The sequence below is a fragment of the Rhineura floridana genome, chromosome 10 (genome assembly GCF_030035675.1).
Source record: "Rhineura floridana isolate rRhiFlo1 chromosome 10, rRhiFlo1.hap2, whole genome shotgun sequence".
Taxonomy (NCBI): domain Eukaryota; kingdom Metazoa; phylum Chordata; class Lepidosauria; order Squamata; family Rhineuridae; genus Rhineura; species Rhineura floridana.
In genome coordinates this window covers 25,639,870-25,663,877 of record NC_084489.1, presented here as the reverse complement: position 1 = coordinate 25,663,877, position 24,008 = coordinate 25,639,870, and the positions used below count along the sequence as shown (strand labels likewise).

Genomic DNA, 24,008 nt, shown 5'->3' with positions numbered 1-24,008 from the left:
TGCTGTGTGAAGAAGTCTGTACTGAATCTTCCAACTTTTTACTTCATTGAATGTGGAGATCTCACGTCTATCTCCTGTCCCAGATGTGATTAATCAGGCTGTGATTGTGTAAGGATAAAACAAGAAAGTACTTCGCTCAGAAACTTGCATTTATTATTTACTTCATGGATTCCAGTGTTGAGCCCGGGCACTTAAAGCAAAAAAAAAAAAAGTGGTGGAGACTAAACTTTGGTTCGAACTGCCCCTTTCCCGCCATTTTTCGCAAAGGCCCCCAACCATTTAAGCTTTGATAGATTCTGGCTCCTCCCGCTGCAAGATTTTTATGCGTGACGTCTGTACGCTGCGGGAAGTGAGAAGACGTCTCAGCCTAGAAAGGCTCCCTCTTCCTCTGAGCTCAACCCGGAAGCAGAGAGAGCAGCTCGTCAGAAGCTGAGGGGGAGAAATTAGTCGTGCCCGCCCCCCATCATCTCTTCTTCTAGCCGGCGCTTCTGAGGTTGGGCCGCTGCAGAGGCGGTCGAGGCGACTTGTATCTCCAGGACAGCCCACTCCTGTTTTCCCCTTAATATATCGCTCGCGAAGTTTTCAGCGACATCAATGGCAGCGGACAAAGGCGGAGGTGGGGACAAAGAGGCGGTGTGTCTTTCCCTTAGGCTCGCATAGTGACTTGTTCTTCCTCCGCGAGAGGAATGATATCGCCCTTGCCGGTTCCTCTGCCTCCATTGGATAGAGGGAGAGGCTCCCCATGTATACCTCCGCGTGGGTTTGGAATATAGGGCCGGCGGGCGGGTATCAGAGGGCATCCTTGGCAGCAGGTGGGCGAGAATTCTCTGAGATCCTTATGGCTTGCTTTCTTTAATAGCAGGCGGGAGAAAAGGAAGCGGAGACGTGAGGGGAAACTTCGTTAGGTGTTGCTGCCTGAGGGAAAGAGGAGGGGGACAGAACCCAGAAGGGAGACCTAAGTATCAGTTTCTCTTCTCTTATTCCCTTCTCCTTGGAGAGTTCTGAGTAAAATAAATAAATTAATAAAAAAAGAGATGGTGTGAACGAGAGGCGGATTTCAGATCTGGTTTTAGAACGTTCCAATTCAAGGATGCCAGCAACGTGCTGTCTGAATGAAAATCCTATCTTCTATGGGTGGCTAGATTATTGTGTTGGCAGATTTTTTTAAAAAATGTAGTTCTTATATGTATATGCTGCCTTTCTTCTACCATAGAAATTAAGGTAGCATAGCTAGGGTTCCTAGGCTATCCAGACAGTGACTGAACCCAGAGGTGCTTGGCTCCAGCTGTGTTGCTGCATCATGTTTGCAAGGGAGTGTTTATTCCATCCACAACAGAATAATACATTGGCATGAGGTCAAAGGGAGGAAAGGAAGATGAGAAGGGGAGGTGGAGGGAAGGAATAAGGGATTGTACTGTTTTATTATAATAATGTGAAAACCCTATTAGGCTATACATAAAAAGACCAGCCCTGCCTCCCCTGTGGCTAAAATTTTGAAAGGACCTGTTGCCTGGGACTTCCTACTGTACTGGGTGAGAAATTATCTTCAACTGGCACTGGGCTGGTACTCAGCAGCCATTTCTGATAAATTATAGTTGAATTATTGTGTGTTTGTACTGAACTATATTAATTAGTTAATTCACTCATTTTCTCTGTGTAGCTGTCCCTGTGACCTCTCTCCAGACAAAATAGTGAACCCAAACATACTTTTATCTGGAAGTGAGTTGTTCTGCCACAATGGATGGAGTCCAACATTGCTTGAGCAGGACTTCCTCTGCTTCCTTCTGTAGCCCCCCATGGCACACCAAATGTGCTCTGGAGGGTCCCCAAACTTTCTAGAGTAGATCTGAGAGATGCTCTAGGGGATACATTGAAGAGGAGGAGGAGGACAAAGAAGGTGTGTTGCGCAAGTGGAAATATATTTTGCTCATGGACCAACATCATGCTACCATCCAGCATATCTGGGGTTCACTCTACTTTTAGAATGCCTACTTCATGCTCTTTAACCAGCAGAACAAAAAGACTGCTGGTGCTTCCTTAGATAACATGACTTATAATTTCTGACTGTAGTGGTACTATATCATTTTAAATGTTTAAAGCTTAAAGCAGATTGCTGTGTGTGTATTCACTGAAAATGTATTAAAATATTGGTATGGTACCCTTTATATGCCCCCTAATGGGAACTAGCAATCCCAACTTTAAAGCATCACAAACATTCACTAACAGCCACCAATAAACCAGCAAAACAGCATTAAAACAATAGCAGGAGCACTGATAATCAAAACTATTTATTCTATTGATATTTATACCCCAGTTTTCATCAGATTGGTTGCCAATGCAACTAGTTCCACAGAAAGGAACAATATAGTAGGAAGTTGTGGAGGTGTTTATGGCTGTCTTTTATGGTCCCTGGCAGGTGATAATGTAGCTGAGGTTTCATGTTCTTTACCTCCACGTGAAAGGGATAGAAAGAGCTGCATATGGAATTGGGCTGGCTGATTATAGAGGCTAACATACAAAAGCAGCTGCTTCATTTATCTATAAACAAACAATCAAGGGTTCTTGTGACTTCCCAGATCAAACACATTTCATAAACAATAACATCTTGATCAGGCACCTAAAGGCTAGCATGGAGGGATCCTGCCAAATCTTCCTAAAGACTGACTGCAAAAAGGACAGACAAAAGAAAGTACTTCTTCACTCAGCGCATAGTTAAAATGTGGAATTTGCTCCCACAAGAGGCAGTACTGGCCACCAACTTGGACGGCTTTCAAAGAGATTAGACAAATTCATGGAAAATAAGGCTATCAATGGCTACTAGCCATGATGGCTATGCTGTGCCACCGTAGTGAGAGACAGTATGCTACTGAAAACCAGTTGCAGGAAGCTGCAGGAGGGGAGAGTGTTCTTGCACTCAGTTCTTGCTTGCGGACATCCCATGGGCATCTGGTTGGCTACTGTGAAAACAGGATGCTGGACTAGGTGGGCCACTGGCCTGATCCAGAAGGCTCTTCTTATGTTCTTATGCAACCACACAACCCACTGCACATCAGATAGTGAACATGGAGCAGAGCCTCAGCTGAAGATTTAAGTATGGAAATAGATTCAGACTAGGGTTTGGGAGGAGGCAGTCCTCTAGATGTCCTTGTCCTAAAGCTTTTAGGACTTTAAATGTCAAAACCAGTTTTTGTATTTGGAATTAAGTTGGTGTAATAACAGTATACAAAAAAAGCTTGCTGCTGTGTTTTTCATCAGCTGGAAATATCAAAAAACTTTTCAAAGATAGCTTCAAATAGAACACATTATAGTAATCTAGTCTGTTACACAAAGGCATGTGTAACAGACCAGAACAGCCTTTTCTAGGAAAAAAGTGCAGTTGAAGCTGAGCAAAAATGTTCCTGGCCACAACCACCAGCTGACTCTATAAGAACAATACTAGATCCAGGAGTACTCCCAAGTTGTGGTTCTGATTTTTGTATTCAGTGCCTTGTAGGGTAACTCCTATAAGGCAGGAGTAGCCAGACTTCGGGTTTGTGGGATCTACTTTTTTTTATTAGATCCCTGAGTGCCATGAATTGGAGTCGGGTGCAAAATGGAGCCTCAAATGGGTGTATGTGCTAGGAACTGAGGAACAGGGTGCACATGCTTAGTCTAGGAATTTGTGATCAGTATCAGAATCATGCTCATAAATCTTTTCACATAGAAATACACTCCTGGTGTCCCGTCCCCCCCCCCATGTTCTTTTTCAGCAACTTAATTTTGAGTGGGAAAGAGCTTTTTAGTTGTTGCTGTCGTTAGACTATTGGGACTCTGAAACGCTGATCGCCTGCAAATCACTCAGATAGCTGACAACGAGATCAATGTTCTTACAAACCCTGCTATAAGGTAACAAGAGAGCTGCCCTGTTTAGCCATAACACTTAACACTTGCTCCTTGAATTATTTTTTCAGGTGGGTGTTCTTGATGGCATAAAACTGAACTTTCTACACATTTAGATTATTACTGTGTAAGGATTGAGAGTTACTAAATTCTGTATTCTCACAGGTACATGCAGTTGGAGTGTGAGCAAAAGAAATTCAATATGAATTAAGCTTTTCTTAGAATGGTTTGCAACTGGTCAGAGTTAACTATGTTTTTAAACACTTAACTTGTCTTGCAGACCAGGGAACAGAGAAACATGAAGCAGCAGGTACTTCTTCTGGCATTACTGATCAAGAAAAGGAGCTATCATACAGTGCACTCCAAGCTTTCATGGTAAAGTAATTATTGAGATAGTAAATACCTCTTTTTTAGCATATTAATACAGTGAAAGTTACATGCCAAGTGAGAGGTCTTCTAACCCACTGTCTGTAGGCTAAACACTTCACGGAGGTGATTGTAAAACATAAAACCTGTTTCTAAGTGACTGGATTTTTAATATGAATTTGTGTGTGCTATGGACGTGTGCATGTAAGAGAAGGGCTCTGCACCATCTTGTCTGCCTTTTTCCATGTGAAATTGCCAATTCTATACATGTTCAGTGTCAACTCATGTTAAAAAGCACTGTTCCATCTCCACCATATCTAGTTAGATCCTAAGGGTGGCACCAAAGTTTGAAGCACACAGTTTCTGTAGTCACACATTATATTGTGTTTCTGCAGAGAAAACTTAGTGTGCATATCCTGGTCTGTAAACATCTCCAAACCAGCAACTTTTGACTGGAGCAGGATACCCCATTGCACATGGAGGGTTTTTGAAGTTGAGGGCATATTGCCCACACTTCACATGTTAGATATGATTGCTGGAGGTACGGTGCTTTGCATACCAACCAGAGTGTGGGGCTGGTGTGATTTTAAGGGCAGCTTATCTCCCAGCATGGACACTGCTGCTTGTGAAGAAGAAATTCAGATATCCCAATATGTATAGAACTCCTCCAGCCTCTAGTCTGAAATTTTTGTAGGGAAAATTTAATTCAATTTGTCTTTGTGCTCTAGCAATTAATATTTTTGGTGCCAATAGGCCTATGCAACTCTCCAAAATATTTTTTGAGTAGCCATTCATTGTAATGATTACTTGTATTGTTCTTAAATGTTTTTGTGCTGCTGTACACCACCCTAATGTTTTGCAAGAGGGCGTTATATAAATACTTCTTTTTTTTTTTTCAATAATTTTTATTCAGATTTTCATAAAACATACAAGACAAAATCATAAAACATTCAAAGACAAAAAACAAAATCAAAAATAGTTAAACAAAAAGAAAAAAAGAAAAGAAGAAAAAAAAAAAAAATAAAGAGTAAAATATTGACTTCCCATTTGTCAAAGATCAAATCAGTTATAAGTCTATAATATATAGCAATCCTGTCTCTTAAGTCATATTATAAAATCACTTTCCTCCAGTAGTTATCTTACTTAATCATCAAATCTCATAAACATTACTTTATTCTTTCCACAAAAAGTCAAAGAGAGGTTTCAATTCTTTAAGAAATATATCTATCAATTTTTTTTTCCAGATAAGCATATCGATTAATCCATCTCATTACTAATTATGATAATCTTATTGTCATAACCATAGTCAAAATAAACATTTCAATTAATCCATCACATCAGAATCTGTTAGGTTCAGTAATTTCAGTAGCCATTGTTCTATTATCTCTATTAGTTCCATTTTCCATCTTCCATCTTCAGTAGTCTTGTTAAGTCCAGTAATTTCAATATCCAATCTTCCATTATCAGTATTCCATAATAATCTTGCTGTCAAAGCCATAGTCATATAATAAGAGTCTGATGGGAATTACCTCTATCCCAAATATTTTCTTGCCATCCATTCTGAATAAGTTGCTGAAATACTGCTGTAAAATCATATCTCTGTTCTTTTTTTCAAAATACACTGGGTCATCTCTTAAAAGTTTTTCCATTGTCACATGGCTGCAGTTAATTCCATAGATTTTCTCTATATTGGGCTCCATCACATCATTCCAGTCCAGAAGATAATCCATGCCATTGATAACTTTATCTCTAGAATCTTCATTAATTTCTTCAGAGATAACATTAGGTTCCAAACAATAGATTTTATTTCTAAAGTCCATAGACTCCAAATCTTGTTCCTGTTCCACGTTTGTTCCAATCTCCGGGATCTCCTCTCTCACAGGGACCCCTATTCCAGTCTCCAGGGTCTCCTCTCTCACAGGGACCCCTATTCCAATCTCCGGGGTCTCCTCTCTCACAGGGACCCCTTCCAGGGTCACCTCTCTCACAGGGACCCTTATATCTTTAATCTCCTGCTTCATTTTACTCAATTCAATTTTCGTTATCTCAATCTCATTCATTATTCTCTGAAACATAGTTATTTCCAGATTCTCAGCCACTTTCTTAATTGCCATTTTAAAAGAAAAATATAGGAAAACCACTTCTTATTTCAGCAACAATTGGGTTAATACTCCAAACTTGGTGACATCACAGTATAAACAGAGCAGACAGCCTTATCTCTCCAATAGTTAAGTAAACAAAATGCAGTTCCCAGGATCGAAGCAATTAATGGCAATCGTCAAGAAACAGATTCGTCAAAATAAAATAGACCAAAAAGAGAGTAGTCTCAAAACAGTATAATATTTTTCAAAATAAAAATCTGGAATAGAAATCCCTCTTCTGTGTGTATCTTTAGAATGCAAATCCAGGACAGCTTTTTGCAACAAAAACAGAGATAAGCTATTAATTAGTGCGTAGCAGAGAGAAGTTACGGCTCCCCAGTGAGATGTCAAAAACCGATCAATCTGGCAAATCTCTTTTAAACAGCAACAATTTAAGTCAAGTAAAAGAAAAATATAGAAAGAAGGGTGCTTGCCTGTTAGTGCGTTCTCTCTTAGAAGATAAGATGAACTTTCGCTTTAACAGATAGAGCTTGCTGTTGAAAATCCGTCCCACCTTCGTCGGCTGGACCTCGTCCCATAAATTAATGAGATCTGGTCGTCCCAACAAAAATAGGCTTTGAGGTTAATCTCTTCGTTTCTCCCTACCCGGGAGAAGTTTAATCAGTCAAAAAAAAAAGAAAAAACTGACTGATATATCTGAATAAGCTTCTTTTGAGGCAGGAGCCCGTCTCAAAAGCAGGCACAGGCTAAGTCACCCTTCCCGGAAGTCGTTATATAAATACTTCTATGAAATAAATGAATATTTTAGTTTCAGCATAGTTCAGGCTGCTAGCTTAGCAAAACTGACTATTATTGTAGCAAAGAGAAACAGGCACTGACTGCATTTAGACATCGTATCCCCCAATTTTCCAGACAATTACATTCCATTTCCATCATGCCTTTTCTTCAAGAGCTCACTATCACACTCATGACTCCCTTCCTTTTATTTTTGCAGCAGTCCTGTGAGATAGGTTTGGCTGAGAGAATGACTGGTCCAAAGTTACCCAGTGAGCTTCATGGCTAAGCTAAGTGGGTATTTGAACTCTGGTCTCCCTGTCTTACTCCGACATTTTAAACCCAGCACTGCACTGGCAGCCCTGGTTTGGAGGATTGGGAACAAGCTCTGTGCATGTGCCTGCTCCCTCTTCATGTGCTTGGCTTAATAGAATGATTCCTGGTTTATCACACTGCAGCTTCCTGTGATATACAAGCTGCCAAACTGGTTTCTGATGTACCCCTGGTTTCATGTCCTGATTTGGAGGGAACCTTAAGATAGTTTTCTGGTTCAGATGTTAGGGGAAATTTCTATAAAAACTAAGATAGCGTTGCTGAAGCTGGGTGCATGAGGGATGGAGCACTCAGCACAAGGCTTGTGTTGGGTTGATTAATGATGGTTTATTGAACCAGTCTCACCAGGCCAGTGTTTGCTGGTTTAGATTTCACAGTGAGGTATGGTTTGACAAACCAGAAAGTGTTCTGTTAAGCATAGATCTTGTTCTCATATCACAGTAAACCATAGTTAGTGATTTTTTGTGAATGTGCCATTCTTGGCTACTTTGCTTCTCCTCACTGGCAGCGTTTGGTGGAACAAACCACAATTACTTGCTTAGCTTTACATCTGAACCAGAGATCATGATTGGTTTTGTTCCCCCAAAAGCATGATCTATAGTCATGGTTTCTTTTTGCCATACTAACTGTGGTTTGTTGGAGCAAAGCCAACCATAATTCCTGCTTAGCCAGTGATAGCAGTTTGTTTCCTTCGAGCACAAAGTGGGAAGAAGACTAACAGCCCAGAAAGGCATGTTAATGATTGTTTACAGTGATATATGAACCTGGGTAGACGGATTGCACACATGGCTTGCTCCAGATTGAAGAATGTGACATCTGAATGTGGTCCAGTCTGTTTGCAAATTTAGAAAAAGTATTTTGGAATTTAAAGTTAGTTTTTTATTTTAAAATGTGTCGATTCAAACCTTGCCTTTTTAACTGTGATGCTTGCAGGCTGGAAACTATGAAGCTTGTCTGCAACACCTTAGCTGCTTGCAAGAAATAAACAAGGACGATTACAAAATAGTTCTGAACATGGCAGTAGCAGAGTTCTGTAAAAGTAATCAGACAACAACTGATAACTTGAAACAAACCCTTAATCAACTGAAAAACCAGGTATTGTTTGTTTACTTGCTTGTTGGATGGGTGTGTTCTGCAATAGTTTTTTCCTCTCTCTTTGTAAAGAGATTTTTGTAATGTGTGCAAAAGTTTCCCATTACCCACAATCCTACAAGAACTAGTTGTTTCCAAAAGGGAGTACAATCTTGAGGACAAAGTAGATATTTCAGGGAGTTCTGTGATTCTGTCTTACGTAGCTTGTTTTTTTAAAACCAAAACCAACCATAGTAGGTAGCTCTCTTTAAAATCACTTCTGAGAAAATGCACTTGCACCAGTGATGTGAAAAGATATGGTGCCACCCTATGACATCTGGTTTGGTCCTTATCATCCTTCTAATACTAGATAAACTATTCAGAGTAATAGAATAAATGTAATAGGAATGTTAATTGTTTTTGGCTGCAGTCCTGTGCATGCCTGGGTACTGAAATAATGGGATTTACAAGTAAAGACAGATGCACTGCATTCATTAAATTTTGCATGTTCAGGTACTCAGAGATAGCTAAATAGTATTCTAGCTGTTTTAATAGATGAAATGAAACAGAGGTGTAGCCCATTCTAATTGGCAAAAGAACTCTTTTCATAAGGCTAAACATTTATTCTGAGATCCTGGTTCTCAGTCTCTTTTGTTCTCGTAAATTATTTTGTGACTTTTGGGGGGGTGAGAAACACTCAGCATTTGGTAGTGTTAGACCAAATACAGCCCTGTGTTGAGTGCTTTTGGTCTTTCTGTTGCCCAGCCAGAGGCAAAAAATAGTTCCTGGCTATATCAATAGAACTTGTATGTGGGCGGCTTAAGGCCTTGGCTTACCTCTATCATTTCTTCCCAAAGGAGCTTTTAAGTAAAATGCGTTGATGACCAGAGCTTTAAGGTGAACAGTAGGAATGGATTTTAAAAAATGTGTTGCATTTTGTTTGTTTTAAAAAGACTAACAAAGAATAGAAAACCCAATGGTCATTAAGTACTATGAAAATAATGTAGTGGCCTTTAAATGAGAGTTGATTAAATTAACTGGGTAAAATGGGATGCAAGGTGTTCCATTTACAAGGCAATAAATTAGGTTTTTCCTTCCCCGTTGATATGTATTGCTTGCATACATGAGCCACTGCTTTGTGATGGGAAAAACTCAGGCTGTTGCATAACTACAGTAACCATGGGAAAAACAGGATCATATGAATCTGCTTGGTTAATTAGAACTTTTTGCTGTTCACTTACACAACTAAATACAGTGCTTGCAAAAGTAATCAAACCCCTGACCAATGCTCTCATATTACTGAATTACAAATGGTACATTGTAATTTTGTTCTGTATGATATTTTATTTTGAAACACTGAAACTCAAAATCAATTATTGTAAGGCGACATTGGTTTTATGTTGGGAAATTTTTGTAAGAAACATAAAAAACTGAAACATGTTGCTTGCATAAGTATTCAACCCCTGTGCTGTGGAAGCTCCCAGATTACACATATGAAAGAAATTGCTTTATTGAGGACGCAATTACCTTATCATTGGCCTCCACATTAAAGTTGCTATCACATTGTCAGGATAAAAACCCCACTGTTGAAGGATGATTGGTCAGGCTGTGGATCTGAAGGAAAATGAAGACCAAAGAGCATTCTGCAGAAGTGAGAGATAATGCAATACAAATGCATAGATTAGGGAAAGGGTACACAATAATATCCAAGTGTTTGGCTATCACAGTGAGCACAGTTGGATCAATAATCGGGAAGAGGAAGCTGCATCACACCATCCAGGCACTACCAAGAAAAGGCCATCCCTCAAAACTCAGCACTCAGACAAGAAGGAGACTTGTGAGAGAAGCCACACAGAGGCCAATAATCACTCTGAAAGAGCTACAGAGTTCAGTGGCTGGGAGTGGAGTAATGGTGCACCAGTCAACCGTATCAAGAGCTCTGCATAACATTGGCCTCTATGGGAGGGTGGCAAAAAAGAAGCCATTATTCAAAATGTACCATCTGAAGGCACGTCTGGAGTTTGCCAGAAAGCATGGGAATGCCCCAGCTGCAATGTGAGAAAAGGTTTTGTGGTTAGATGAGACCAAGATCTTTTTGGCCAAAACTCAAAGCACTATGTGTGGCGCAAACCTAACACTGCCCATGCCTCAAGACACACCATCCCTGCAGTGAAGTATGGTAGTGGCAGCATCATGCTGTAGGGATGCTTCTCATCAGCAGGGACTGGGCATCTTGTTAAAATTGAAGGAAGAATGGATAGAGCAAAATACAGGGAAATACTGCAAGAGAACCTGCTTCAGTCCACTCAAAAACTGAAGCTTGGGAGGGAATTCACTTTTTAGCAGGACAATGATCCCATGCACAAGGCCAAAGCAACACTGGAGTGGCTCAAGAACAAAAAGGTGAATGCCCTACAGTGGCCCAGTCAAAGTCCTGATCTGAATCCCATTGAGAATCTGTGGCGCTCTTTGAAAATTGTGGTCCTCCAGCGGTGTCCAGCCAACCTGAACAACCTGGAGCAAATCTGCCAAGGTGAATGGGCCAAAATTCCTCCAACACTGTGTGCAAAGCTGGTACACACCTACCCCAAGAGACTTAAAGTTGTTATTGCAGTGAAAGGTAGCTCTACCAAATATTAATGTGTGGGTTGAATACTTATGCGAGCAACATGTTTCAGTTTTTAATGTTTCTTACAAACATTTCCCAACTTAACCCAATGTCACCTTACAATAATTGATTTTGAGTTTCAGTCTTTCAAAATAAAATATCATACAAACAAGATTACAATGTACCATTTGTAATTCAGTAATATGAGAGCATTGGTCAGGGGTCTGATTACTTTTGCAAGGCACTGTATATATACAGTGTTTTTTGTTGTACTGTTAGCTTGGTATTATTTCCGTTTGTGAATAAGCTGCCTTCTTATATTTGATACATTCTGGGATGCTTGGAGAAATCGTACTATATTAAGTGGTGTTTTATTTGGCTTTTACATGGTCCAATTCATCGCACAAACTGTTGTAACTATCCTGTTTTCATTTAGTCATCAATGTAGGATTAGATTAAACAGGGCTGTGTTTGAATTCTCTCTTCCCCCTCCCCAGGTTCATTCAGCTGTTGAGGAAATGGATGGCTTAGATGATGTTGAAAACAGCATGCTGTACTACAATCAAGCTGTTATTTTGTATCATCTCCGGCAGTACACTGAAGCAATTATAGTTGGAGAGAAGCTTTACCAGTTTATAGAACCTTTTGGTAAATTAACAGAGGCAAAAGCCTTCTAGTCTCTGCTGCACCTCCAAATCCCCAGATTGCATGCAGTTGTTGCTTGATACAGTTATTTGTATTCATTATATTTAGAATTAGCAAATGCATTTCAACTGGAATAGTTATGTATTTAGTGTGTGTTTGGTATAAATGTGTCTACTCAAGAGAAATTGTTCAATAATAAATATGGAAGAGATCTGAGCATCATTTTCTCAGATGTAAAGATACCATAATCACAGGAACAAATGGATAGTTGGAGACACAGTTCTCTGTGTTCAAATATTTCTTTATGTGCACAGCTTCAGAAGTTTGCAGAATCTGATGTATAATAATAAACTTTTATGACTGCTGTTGCATTGAAAGCCTTGCAGGCTTAATATTTAAATCAGAAAAGTATGTGTGAGTTTGGTTTTCATAGGTAATCCTTAAAATAAATATAGTCTTAAAAATGAAAATCATGATCTGCATTTGTATCCTCTTGAAAATGTTTTCTATCCCATTTATAAACCCTCAAGGGGAAGGACTAAATCTTCATTATTTTATCTTCTAGAGGAAAAGTTTGCCCAAGCAGTATGCTTTCTGCTTGTAGACTTATACCTGCTGACTTGCCAAGCTGAAAAAGCCTTGCATCTGCTTGCTGTACTGGAAAAAATGATTTTACAAGGCGGCAACAACAAAAATGGGAAAAATGAGGTAGGTATGAGAGAATACAGGAAAATGAGGTAATTAAAGAGTATGTTGAGCTGAATATTCATTGGCCTTGTAAAACTGCAATGGAATTTAACATAGTCGGATTGGAACTGGTCACATATTCAGGGTAACTGATTTTTAATGGCATAGGAATCCCTCTTTTTAACCAAGCAGTCTGCTTTCTCGTGACCTCCTAACAGCTGGTATTGTGGCTTTTTACACAGGGAGTGCTTTTGGGAGTCACAGGTGTCCATTTCATATGCTTCTCTATGCCTGTTTTTGTGGCAATGCCCTCAGTAGGTTTATTAGCATAGAGAGATACTCCATCATGAGATGTTTCAGAAGTTATGAAGTAGTTTTATGGAACATACACTCATTAGCTTAAAGTATCAACCATTTCACCTCTCAATTTGTGATCAGTCAGGTAATAACACTAATAAGGAAACTTCCAGTCACAAAGCTGAAAGTGGAACCTTGACAGAAGCTGCTAAGTCTAAAATACATCAGGTAAGACTAAGTTTAGATTTCTATTTATTCTTGAATATGTTTCATATGTCATTTTAGAAGGCACTACATGCTGTTTTGCATGTTCAGTGCATTTTTTAAAAAATGACCCAGGGCTAGTTAATATGTGTAATTATTTCCACAGCATAGTCCTTTCCATGTATATACTGTAAGAGTATCCTTGGTGTGTATTGGGCTTGCATAGATACACCTTGCATCAGCCAATTTTTTTTGTTCTTGTTTTTGGCAACCATACTGTGTTCAGTCCAGCTGCTGTGATTGTCCTTTGTAGATGGTATCCACGTACAGCTTAGTTCACAGAAGGAAGTTTCTCCACATGACTCTCTATTTAGAACATATTGCATGAACAAAATAGGCAGCCACCCTGATATGTGAATTAGCTTTTCGCTTTAATATTAGAATTTTTCACCCATATTTTGTAAGCAGGTAATAGGATTTTTAATCTATCTTTTTGCTTTGCACTTCATTCCTCAGACTGAAGAAAGAGACTAAAGAGTAGCATGAATTCACAGATTGCCTTTAAACTGTGCAAATGTGCTGTTTTAATTACCGGCGTGGTTTAGTGCATAGTTCTTCATATGTTTTAAGAAAAGGCTTGATTTATCATTGAGTACTTCAGAAATGTTTTAACCTTTGTTCAGCAAATTGTATACCCATGGCATGTCACAGTACATTGTCTCCCAATTGTGGTAATCAAAAGCAGTGTAATTTCTGAATAACTGTCATAGCTTTAGTTCAGTTTAATAAAATTACTTATTAATTAACAGTATAAGGTGCGAGCCTATATTCAGATGAAATCTCTGAAAGCATGCAAGAGGGAGATCAAGTCGGTTATGAACACAGCTGGAAATGTAAGTACCTGTGATTGCTATCACAAGTCACATGTCAGTATTTTAAAAAAATCTAAACTCATTTCATTATAGCATTTGATGGACAGATCATAATGCTGAAGTCTGGAACTGAAACAAAAGCTTCACTTTTGGGATTTGAGAAAATGAACATGGTTGGAACGTCTTATAAAATGGGATGAGGATGACTGTCTGCTACCTTGACTCCTAACCTGTCCATGCCACTGCCTCTCCCCACTGGCTGCTCCTGCTTCCAGCTTGGCTTCTTCTGAATTCCTTTTGAATTAGCTTTTCCTTTGTTAGAGATTTCTGTTAGGCAGCTTGCCAGTGTTATGACCCACTGCTGTGTTGGCAATCATCCAGACACTGTGGCTGTCCTGATTTGGGACCATTCATTGGTGGTTTTCTGTTGGAGGGATGTGCAGTCACTTCTGATTCCTCTGTTTCTCTTATGTAGATAATTGGTGTGTCCAACTACACGAACTTTCTCCTTCAAGTATCAGTAACCATGGGTTTTGTTGTCTTCACAGTCTGCTCCTTCTCTCTTTCTGAAAAGCAACTTTGAGTATTTAAGAGGCAATTATCGGAAAGCAGTAAAGCTGTTGAACGGCTCAAACATTGCTGAACATCCAGGATTTATGAAAACAGGTAAAATAAATTTATGTGTTTGGAAAAACAGGGTCTCATTTGACATAATTCCCTTTCCCTGAATTGGTGTATTCTTGTGTGAATTGCTTGTGTGTACAGGAGTATTTCTCGTATTTCCTTCTATATGGTCATTTTTCTTAACACTGAATTCTGTTTGAGAACAAAAATGTGAGTCTCTGATAATGCTATTGGCACCAAAATATTGAAAGCGTATTTAGAAATAGCTGTATTTTCTCTTGTAATGCATTCTAATTAGAGCATGTTAACTTTGTTCATCTTACAAATTTCATTTTTTAAAACTGGAGTGAATGTTACTTAACAAACCACATAATAGCTCACAACACAATCCTATGCATGGAATTAAATCCTGTTTGGCTTCTCCCAGATAAGTTTGAATAGGGTTGCAGCTTAGGCCTGTTTTCTGGTAGTGGTTCTGTCGGGTGCTCAACAGCTATTTGAGGTCATGCAGTGTCTTGTTTCACTTGAATCTTCTTTGTATTTTGAAGTTAATGTGAGGGTTCCCTTCTGAAGAGATTTATCTAAGCACCCAAGGCTTTATTTTTTCAGCTGTTTTGGCTACATAGTTACCTTATACTGATGGTGCATTATCGACTGTTGAGATTAGTTAATCTCTTTCACAGTGTGGATTTGAATTCACTTGTTCTTAGTCCATAAAATGTTGGGCACCAGATATGTAATAGCCTCTGTTAACTTTATAATTGTCACATAAATTCTATGTGGTAATTAATGTATATTGTGGTATATTATGTGTTGGTGTATGGGACAACTGCATGTCCACAGTTGTACTGCAGACTACCCCACATGGCCTGTAAAGAGTCGTGACTATGAATACAGTTACTCTATTTCGCTATAATAATGTGTGTTGTACCATTGTATTGCATGTTATATGTTATGTTATGCATAACAATTTTTTTTAAAAAAATGTTCCCTTAAATGTGGGGTACTAATATTGTGCACTTTAAAGTTTAGTTATCAGTATGTTTGCTGCAACCTCCAGTTTTTAGCCCAGAATTTTATTTCTGTGTCTCGTTTTTCTTAGGTGAATGCTTACGGTGCATGTTCTGGAACAATCTTGGGTGCATCCATTTTGCTATGGGGAAACACAACTTAGGAATTTTTTATTTCAAAAAGGCTTTGCAGGAAAATGACAATGCCTGTGCACAGCTTGGAACTGGTGGCACAGATCCAGGTAAGGTAGGCTGGTAATAAAATGTGCTGCATTGTTAGTGAGTATATTTTTATGGGGAACACTGTAAACATGAAATTGTTCCGTCTCCCAGTTATTGAAAAGGATCATTATCAGATGTCTAATATGTGAAGTGCTCTGTAGAATTATCTTTTTAAACCCATTTTACAGTTAGACAACAGAGTACAAAAACAGAGACCACTGTCTCCAAAGCAGTTGTTTATAGATGTTTTTCCAAATGTTTAATTAAAAATCAAGTTAATACAGTGCCTAAATTGATATACAGGTAGCCAAAGTTGTTATACGTGCACCAGATATGTAATAGACTCCATTGTCAGCTGGTGAACTAAAGCAGACTGAAGCCTTGTTAATCTGTTCATCCTCCATGTGGCTAGAGGGGGAGAGCGAGGGCACACTCATTCCCCCCCCGTTGCATTCCTGTTGTTCAGCTGTATTGTCTTCCATGTGCTGGAGGGATAACTTCTATGGTGGGAGCCTGTTCTACACATGAAACTTCCCCTAGGTGATTTAGAAACCTGCATGATCAGGTTCCCCATTGCAGAAGTTAACTCTTTCCACACATGGAAAGCTGTCAAGCCAAGTGACAACAATGTGATGGTGGTGTAGAAGATGAAGACCTGAACAAGGCTATCCTGTGATCACAAACTAGAGCTGGAAATAGAAGTAAATACACAGACAATGTGAAATGATGAAGTTATAATGGGTACTCCATGTATAGAGCATGTCCTCTTATTCTGGATGGATTAATTTAGATTGTACCTCCAGTACCATCACAATCTCGAGCATAGATTAGAAACCATTAGTTGGTGTAGAGGTTACTGTAACCAGCACACCTTCATAAGTTCATGAGAACAGTCTACTTTCATGAACGGTGCAACGTCTGAAATAGGGACTTGCAGAAGATCACAGGAGTCGCAGGATCTATTTCTAAGGTTACAAAAGGCAGCAGACAACACTTGAATGTAGCTGTTCCAGTATTCCATTATACCCTCCTTTCCATTTTCAATGGATAAATGGAAAAACTTCTAAAATAACTTCGGCATTGGCATTGTACTTTTAAGCATGCATTAAAAGAAAGAGGTTCATTTGAACACTGTTTACTTTAGTCACACTTACTGTGAGCATTAAATGGTGATAGTAGCTTATAGTTAGGTAATACATCCACACTAAGCGCACTTGAGATATTATTCTGCTACACTGTCTCAAGTGGCAAAGGGCAAGAGTGTGCTACTGCTACTACTTGCAGATACTGATTTATTCTCTTCCTCCTTCTCTACCTTTCTTTCTCTTGTTTAAGAAATCCATGTTTAGAAAGGAGACAGAGGGAAATTGGCCAAGAAAGAACTAGTGGGGAAAACAGGACGAATGTTCCTCTTTTCCTTTTAGTTTTTCTTTGATAGATCCAGGAGAATCATTGCCTCATATGGAAAATGAACAAATCTAATCTTCCCATATGCAGAGTTGTCTTGACACTGCTAGGCTGTTACTTCTTGCCTTCTGACAGCCACACTACTTTTTTTTAATGGGAGGTGTCACAAGCAGCATTGGGTGCACTCTGTACTAGAGAGGTAAAGTGCTTCAGAGACTGGCAGTCGTGTTGCTGCCACAGGTTTAAGCTGCCCCTTGATATTTTGAGCCCTTGCCCAAAGTCCTCCTTCCAGCAATCTTGCTTACCCTTAAGTGTGTGATTTTGAGAGTGGCAAAATTGGTATATGTGGAGCATGCAAGATACCTTAATTTGAACAATAATCATGATGAGAACTGACCACTTAGGAGCAGTCTCTACTGAAATGAAAAAGGGTTGTTTTTTAGGAGAAAAATTGGACTTGGTCCTAGAAGACATGATTCGGAGTCCTACTTTCATTGTGAACTTATTTGTGTGGCCATGGGCAAGTCCTCCTTTAAAATATGTTGACCTACTTCATGAGGTGGTTAGTCAAAACAAAATGACCTCTGTAAAGCAGTGTAAAGCTCCACGAGCTAGAGGGAGCCCCAGCTGACGAAGCGTCAAGGCCCCAGCTGACAAAGCGTCAAGGCGAGTTAAGCAGCAGAGCGAGTTCGGCAGCAGGGCGAGGAGGCCAGGGCCCCCCACTCTGCCCGTCTGTTCCCTGACCTCAACTAAACCGCAGTCGCCAACCCATTGACGTAATAAACCTTAAACAAAACTATGCAGGTAAGAAGCCAGCAGGGGTGTGGGGGCTTTCCAGTGTTTTGCACCGCCTGCAGCATGTACGACTATCTGCCTGTTGGACAGAAGTCGTGGGTGTGCTCTCGGTGCAATGAGCTCCTGGCTCTCCGGGAACGACTTCATTTCCTTGAGGCCAAGGTGGCGGACCTGGAAAAGCTGAGAGAGGCAGAGAGGTGTGTGGAGGAGGCCTTCAGGGACGTTATAGCTGTGTCCCACCCCAACAATGATAGCTCTCCTGCTATCATGGAGAACGATGGTCTCGGGGAAGGAGAGCATCCAGCTGAGGAAGAGGGAAACGATCCCTTAGAAGGGACCCATTCCTTGGGGGATGAGCAGCTATCCTCTTGTGCCGAGGATATATCTCCAGGGGCTGGAGGGATCCTTGTAGTGGGTGATTCGATCATTAGGAACATAGACAGTGGGGTGTGTGATGGGCGTGTAGACCGCAAGGTGTTTTGCCTGCCTGGTGCGAAGGTTGCGGATATCGCCTGTCGTTTAGATAGTTTGGTAGACAGTGCTGGGAAGGAGTCAGTGGTCGTGGTGCACGTTGGCACCAACGACATGGGGAAATGCAGCCGTGAGGTCCTGGAAGCAAAATTTAGGTTGCTAGGTAGGATGCTGAAAGCCAGGACCTCCAAGGTGGCTTTCTCTGAAATGCTACCGGTTCCATGCGCAGGACCAGCCAGATAGGCCCAGCTTCGCAGTCTCAATGCATGGATGAGACGATGGTGTCGGGTGGAAGGGTTTGGATTTGTTAGGCACTGGGGAACTTTTTGGGACAAGCCGGGCCTGTACAAAAGGGACGGGCTCCACTTGAACCAGAATGGAACCAGACTGCTGGCACTTAAAATTAAAAAGGTGGCAGAGCAGCTTTTAAACTGACTGAGGGGGGAAATCCGACAGGAGCTGAGAAAGGTCTGGTTCGGAATAAAGCTCCCCCCTGGGATAAAAACCAAAGAAATGATGAAATTTTAAAAGGGGTAGGCCTAGAAGTAGGCATTGTGAGAGCAGGGGCACAGGATATAAATTCAGAAGAGCAAAATTACCACAGGCCTAACCACAAGTGCCAAAGACACTTGAAGAGAGACACTGCTTACAAGTGCCTGTACGCTAATGCTAGGAGCCTGCGAACCAAGATGGGAGAACTGGAGTGCTTGGTCTTAGAGGAGAGCATTGATATAGTGAGCATAACGGAGACCTGGTGGAATGGAGAAAACCAGTGGGATACGGTTATCCCTGGATATAAACTATATCGGAAGGCCAGGGAAGGACGTATTGGTGGCGGAGTCGCTCTATACGTGAAAGAAGGCATTGAATCCAGCAAGCTCGAAACCCCAAAAGAGGCAGACTCCTCCACAGAATCGTTGTGGGTGGTGATACCATGCCCCAGGAGGGACTTAATACTGGGAACGATCTATCGTCCCCCTGATCAAAATGCTCAGGGAGACCTGGAGATGAGATATGAAATTGAGGAAGCATCCAAACTAGGAAATGTGGTAGTAATGGGTGACTTCAACTACCCGGACATAGACTGGCTGCATATGTGTTCCAGTCATGACAAAGAAGCAAAGTTTCTAGATATTCTAAATGACTATTCCCTAGACCAGTTGGTCATGGAACCGACCAGAGGGACAGCAACCCTGGACTTAATCCTCAGTGGGGACCGGGACCTGGTGCGAGATGTAAGTGTTGTTGAACCGATTGGGAGCAGTGACCACAGTGCTATTAAATTAAACATACATGTAACTGGCCAATTGCCAAGAAAATCCAACACGGTCACATTTGACTTCAAAAGAGGAAACTTCACAAAAATGAGGGGATTGGTAAAAAGAAAGCTGAAAAACAAAGTCCAGAGGGTCACATCACTCGAAAATGCTTGGTAGTTGTTTAAAAACACTATATTAGAAGCTCAACTGGAGTGCATACCGCAGACCAGAAAAGGTACCGCCAGGGCCAAGAAGATGCCAGCATGGTTAACGAGCAAAGTCAAGGAAGCTCTTAGAGGCAAAAAGTCTTCCTTCAAAAAATGGAAGTCTTGTCCAAATGAAGAAAATAAAAAAGAACACAAACTCTGGCAAAAGAAATGCAAGAAGACAATAAGGGATGCTAAAAAAGAATTTGAGGAGCACATTGCTAAGAACATAAAAACCAACAACAAAAAATTCTATAAATACATTCAAAGCAGGAGACCATCTAGGGAGACAATTGGACCCTTGGATGATAAGGGAGTCAAAGGTGTACTAAAGAACGATAAGGAGATTGCAGAGAAGCTAAATGAATTCTTTGCATCTGTCTTCACAGTGGAAGATATAGGGCAGATCCCTGAACCTGAACTAACATTTGCAGGAAGGGATTCTGAGGAACTGAGACAAATAGTGGTAATGAGAGAGGAAGTTCTAAGCTTAATGGACAATATAAAAACTGACAAATCACCGGGCCCGGATGGCATCCACCCGAGAGTTCTCCAAGAACTCAAATGTGAAATTGCTGATCTGCTAACTAAAATATGTAACTTGTCCCTCGGGTCCTCCTCCGTGCCTGAGGACTGGAAAGTGGCAAATGTAACGCCAATCTTCAAAAAGGGATCCAGAGGGGATCCCGGAAATTACAGGCCAGTTAGCTTAACTTCTGTCCCTGGAAAACTGGTAGAAAGTATTATTAAAGCTAGATTAACTAAGCACATAGAAGAACAAGCCTTGCTGAAGCAGAGCCAGCATGGCTTCTGCAAGGGAAAGTCCTGTCTCAGTAACCTATTAGAATTCTTTGAGAGTGTCAACAAGCATATAGATAGAGGTGATCCAGTGGACATAGTGTACTTAGACTTTCAAAAAGCGTTTGACAAAGTACCTCACCAAAGGCTTCTGAGGAAGCTTAGCAGTCATGGAATAAGAGGAGAGGTCCTCTTGTGGATAAGAAATTGGTTAAGAAGCAGAAAGCAGAGAGTAGGAATCAACGGACAGTTCTCCCAATGGAGGGCTGTAGAAAGTGGAGTCCCTCAAGGATCGGTATTGGGACCTGTACTTTTCAACTTGTTCATTAATGACCTAGAATTAGGAGTGAGCAGTGAAGTGGCCAAGTTTGCTGATGACACTAAATTGTTCAGGGTTGTTAAAACAAAAAGGGATTGCGAAGAGCTCCAAAAAGACCTCTCCAAACTGAGTGAATGGGCGGAAAAATGGCAAATGCAATTCAATATAAACAAGTGTAAAATTATGCATATTGGAGCAAAAAATCTTAATTTCACATACACGCTCATGGGGTCTGAACTGGCGGTGACCGACCAGGAGAGAGACCTCGGGGTTGTAGTGGACAGCACGATGAAAATGTCGACCCAGTGTGCGGCAGCTGTGAAAAAGGCAAATTCCATGCTAGCGATAATTAGGAAAGGTATTGAAAATAAAACAGCCGATATCATAATGCCGTTGTATAAATCTATGGTGCGGCTGCATTTGGAATACTGTGTACAGTTCTGGTCGCCTCATCTCAAAAAGGATATTCTAGAGTTGGAAAAGGTTCAGAAGAGGGCAACCAGAATGATCAAGGGGATGGAGCGACTCCCTTACGAGGAAAGGTTGCAGCATTTGGGGCTTTTTAGTTTAGAGAAAAGGCGGGTCAGAGGAGACATGATAGAAGTGTATAAAATTATGCATGGCATTGAGAAAGTGGATAGAGAAAAGTTCTTCTCCCTCTCTCATAATACTAGAACTCGTGGACATTCAAAGAAGCTGAATGTTGGAAGATTCAGGACAGACAAAAGGAAGTACTTCTTTACTCAGCGCATAGTTAAACTATGGAATTTGCTCCCACAAGATGCAGTAATGGCCACCAGCTTGGACGGCTTTAAAAGAAGATTAGACAAATTCATGGAGGACAGGGCTATCAATGGCTACTAGCCATGATGGCTGTGCTCTGCCACCCTAGTCAGAGGCAGCATGCTTCTGAAAACCAGTTGCTGGAAGCCTCAGGAGGGGAGAGTGTTCTTGCACTCGGGTCCTGCTTGCGGGCTTCCCCCAGGCACCTGGTTGGCCACTGTGAGAACAGGATGCTGGACTAGATGGGCCACTGGCCTGATCCAGCAGGCTCTTCTTATGTTCTTATGATTATATTCTAATATCTGGTACCTCCAGTGTGATTTGTCTTTGGATACAGCTTAATTTAATCTGGTTCTTGTCCAGCAGTGTCCTTTTTGTTCTGTTCTCTTAAACTGCATGCTCAATGTTATCTGATTCTTTTTCACAGGTAAAAAGTTCTCAGGACGACCAATGTGCACCTTGTTGACTAACAAGCGTTATGAGTTACTGTATAACTGTGGCATTCAGCTTTTACACATTGGGAGGCCACTGGCTGCTTTTGAATGCCTGATAGAAGCTGTCCAGGTTTATCACTCAAACCCTCGCCTCTGGTTGAGGATAGCTGAATGCTGTATTGCTGCTAATAAAGGAGTAAGATGAACCTCTCAGATCTTTCTAATCAGAAATAGTTTAACAGTGCATACACAAAAGGTTCAGTCTAGGAGTTAAATGTTTTTTTTTTAATCCTGCAGTCCTTTGTTATATTCATAAAATCAGTCGCTTAACTATCCAGGTGAAACAACCTGAAATCTTAGCGAGGAGCCAAGTTTTTAAATACATTGGGAAATTATTAAAAGGGTTATTGAGAGTAATGATTTTTTTCAGATTGTTGAAAAGAGTCACTTTTGATGAAGGACAAATTGCAGTCTTTCAGTTTTGTTTCCCAAGCATCTGCAGGCGACTTGCATTGACTGCCAATCCCAGTTTCTGGTTTTAGGAATAACTGCTGTGTAATATGGCATGCTAGGCTTGGTTTGGACATAATGCTGGACGGTTGATTCCCATTACATGCACAAGCTGTAGTGAGCTTCAGTATCACATGGTTCTTGCATGGCCAAGAAGAGGAGATAAGCATATGCTTTTAAGTTGGCCAGACTTTCTCTTTACGACGAAACTGGGGGAATGTTGGCTTGATAACAAGCCAGGATCATAGACCAAGGATTGATTCTTCAAGTTCAGAAACTTTGTTTAAAATTGGAAATCAAAACTTCTAATCTTGCAGCAATGCTGAAAGAGGAGGAAAAGGAAGGGAGGAGTTCACGAGCCAGAGAGTTGTTGCTGCTTGTGCGTACAGCACTCAACCACAGTTTTATTTTAAGTCCAGAAAAGGTGATGGAATTAAATGTCTAATGTGGTGGGGGTTTAAATCAAAATGGTTGAATTTGATCAGTGAGCTGACAAAACAATCCAGGAATAATACTTGTATTATTCATGTTTAGATTCTGTGTCTGTAGAATTTGATTTGAAAATGTGGGTGGAGACCCTCTACTGAATCACAGCCTGACCTAAAGTGGGTTGCAACAGTAGCACTACCACCGTACAAATATATGGTAAAATAATAATTAAAAACAGGGTTTGAAAAAGTTTGATTTCAAGTGATGGAGTGGTGTTCCTGCCTTCATGCTGCATCTTTGAAACGTAGCACAAGGTCAGGGACAAACACAAGTGCTTCTGCCCTCCCCTCTAGCTTTAAAGCTGGGGAACGTGGCATGCTAGTTTTCTCCACCGCTGGCTTGTATTGGCTGTCTGCTTTCACCCAGCAAGCATAGAGCTAAAACAAATCATAGGCTTCCACCCATGTTTAAGACTGAAGAGGAGCCATGGATCATTGCTCCCCCTGTGCTAGGGCCTAGGTGACCCCTTGCCATAGTGAAAGGGGGTGAACAAGATTGTCAAACCCTGACTAAGATGGGATCCCAGATGCACATTGGGGCTAAAGATGGAAACCAGGCTGAAGACTACTAATTTATATTCTAGTTATGTTTAAGTTCATTGTGTCCAGACCAATTAAAACTAAAACTTTTCTAGTAACAGTATGGAAACCAGCTTGTGCAAAAGAGCCTGGTAGAATAATAGTGACCTGGGAAGCACCTTGAGTTAAATCAGGCTGATGATATAACTGCAAACAAGAGATTTATGGACAGCAGAGGCTTTTATCTTTTTTAAGCTTGTAGGTTTCCAGGCAGGAAAAGCCATTGCTCTACCTTTGACCATGATGAATTGTGTAAGAACAGATT

At 40.7% G+C, this 24,008-nt stretch overlaps 1 protein-coding gene across 2 annotated transcripts in view; it reads left to right on the top strand.

Annotated features, from left to right (window-relative positions):
- Positions 1-333: 333 nt before the first annotated feature.
- Positions 334-24,008, top strand: part of CNOT10 (CCR4-NOT transcription complex subunit 10) — a 38,704-nt gene continuing 15,029 nt past the window's right edge. For both annotated transcript variants that reach the window (XM_061586573.1, XM_061586572.1), the window contains exons 1-10: positions 334-616; positions 4,160-4,254; positions 8,388-8,549; positions 11,631-11,781; positions 12,344-12,486; positions 12,904-12,990; positions 13,776-13,859; positions 14,387-14,504; positions 15,565-15,714; positions 22,160-22,362. In XM_061586573.1, the coding sequence (XP_061442557.1) occupies positions 595-616; positions 4,160-4,254; positions 8,388-8,549; positions 11,631-11,781; positions 12,344-12,486; positions 12,904-12,990; positions 13,776-13,859; positions 14,387-14,504; positions 15,565-15,714; positions 22,160-22,362 (1,215 nt within the window). In that variant the 5' untranslated portion in view covers positions 334-594. The remainder of the gene's footprint in view (positions 617-4,159; positions 4,255-8,387; positions 8,550-11,630; positions 11,782-12,343; positions 12,487-12,903; positions 12,991-13,775; positions 13,860-14,386; positions 14,505-15,564; positions 15,715-22,159; positions 22,363-24,008) is intronic.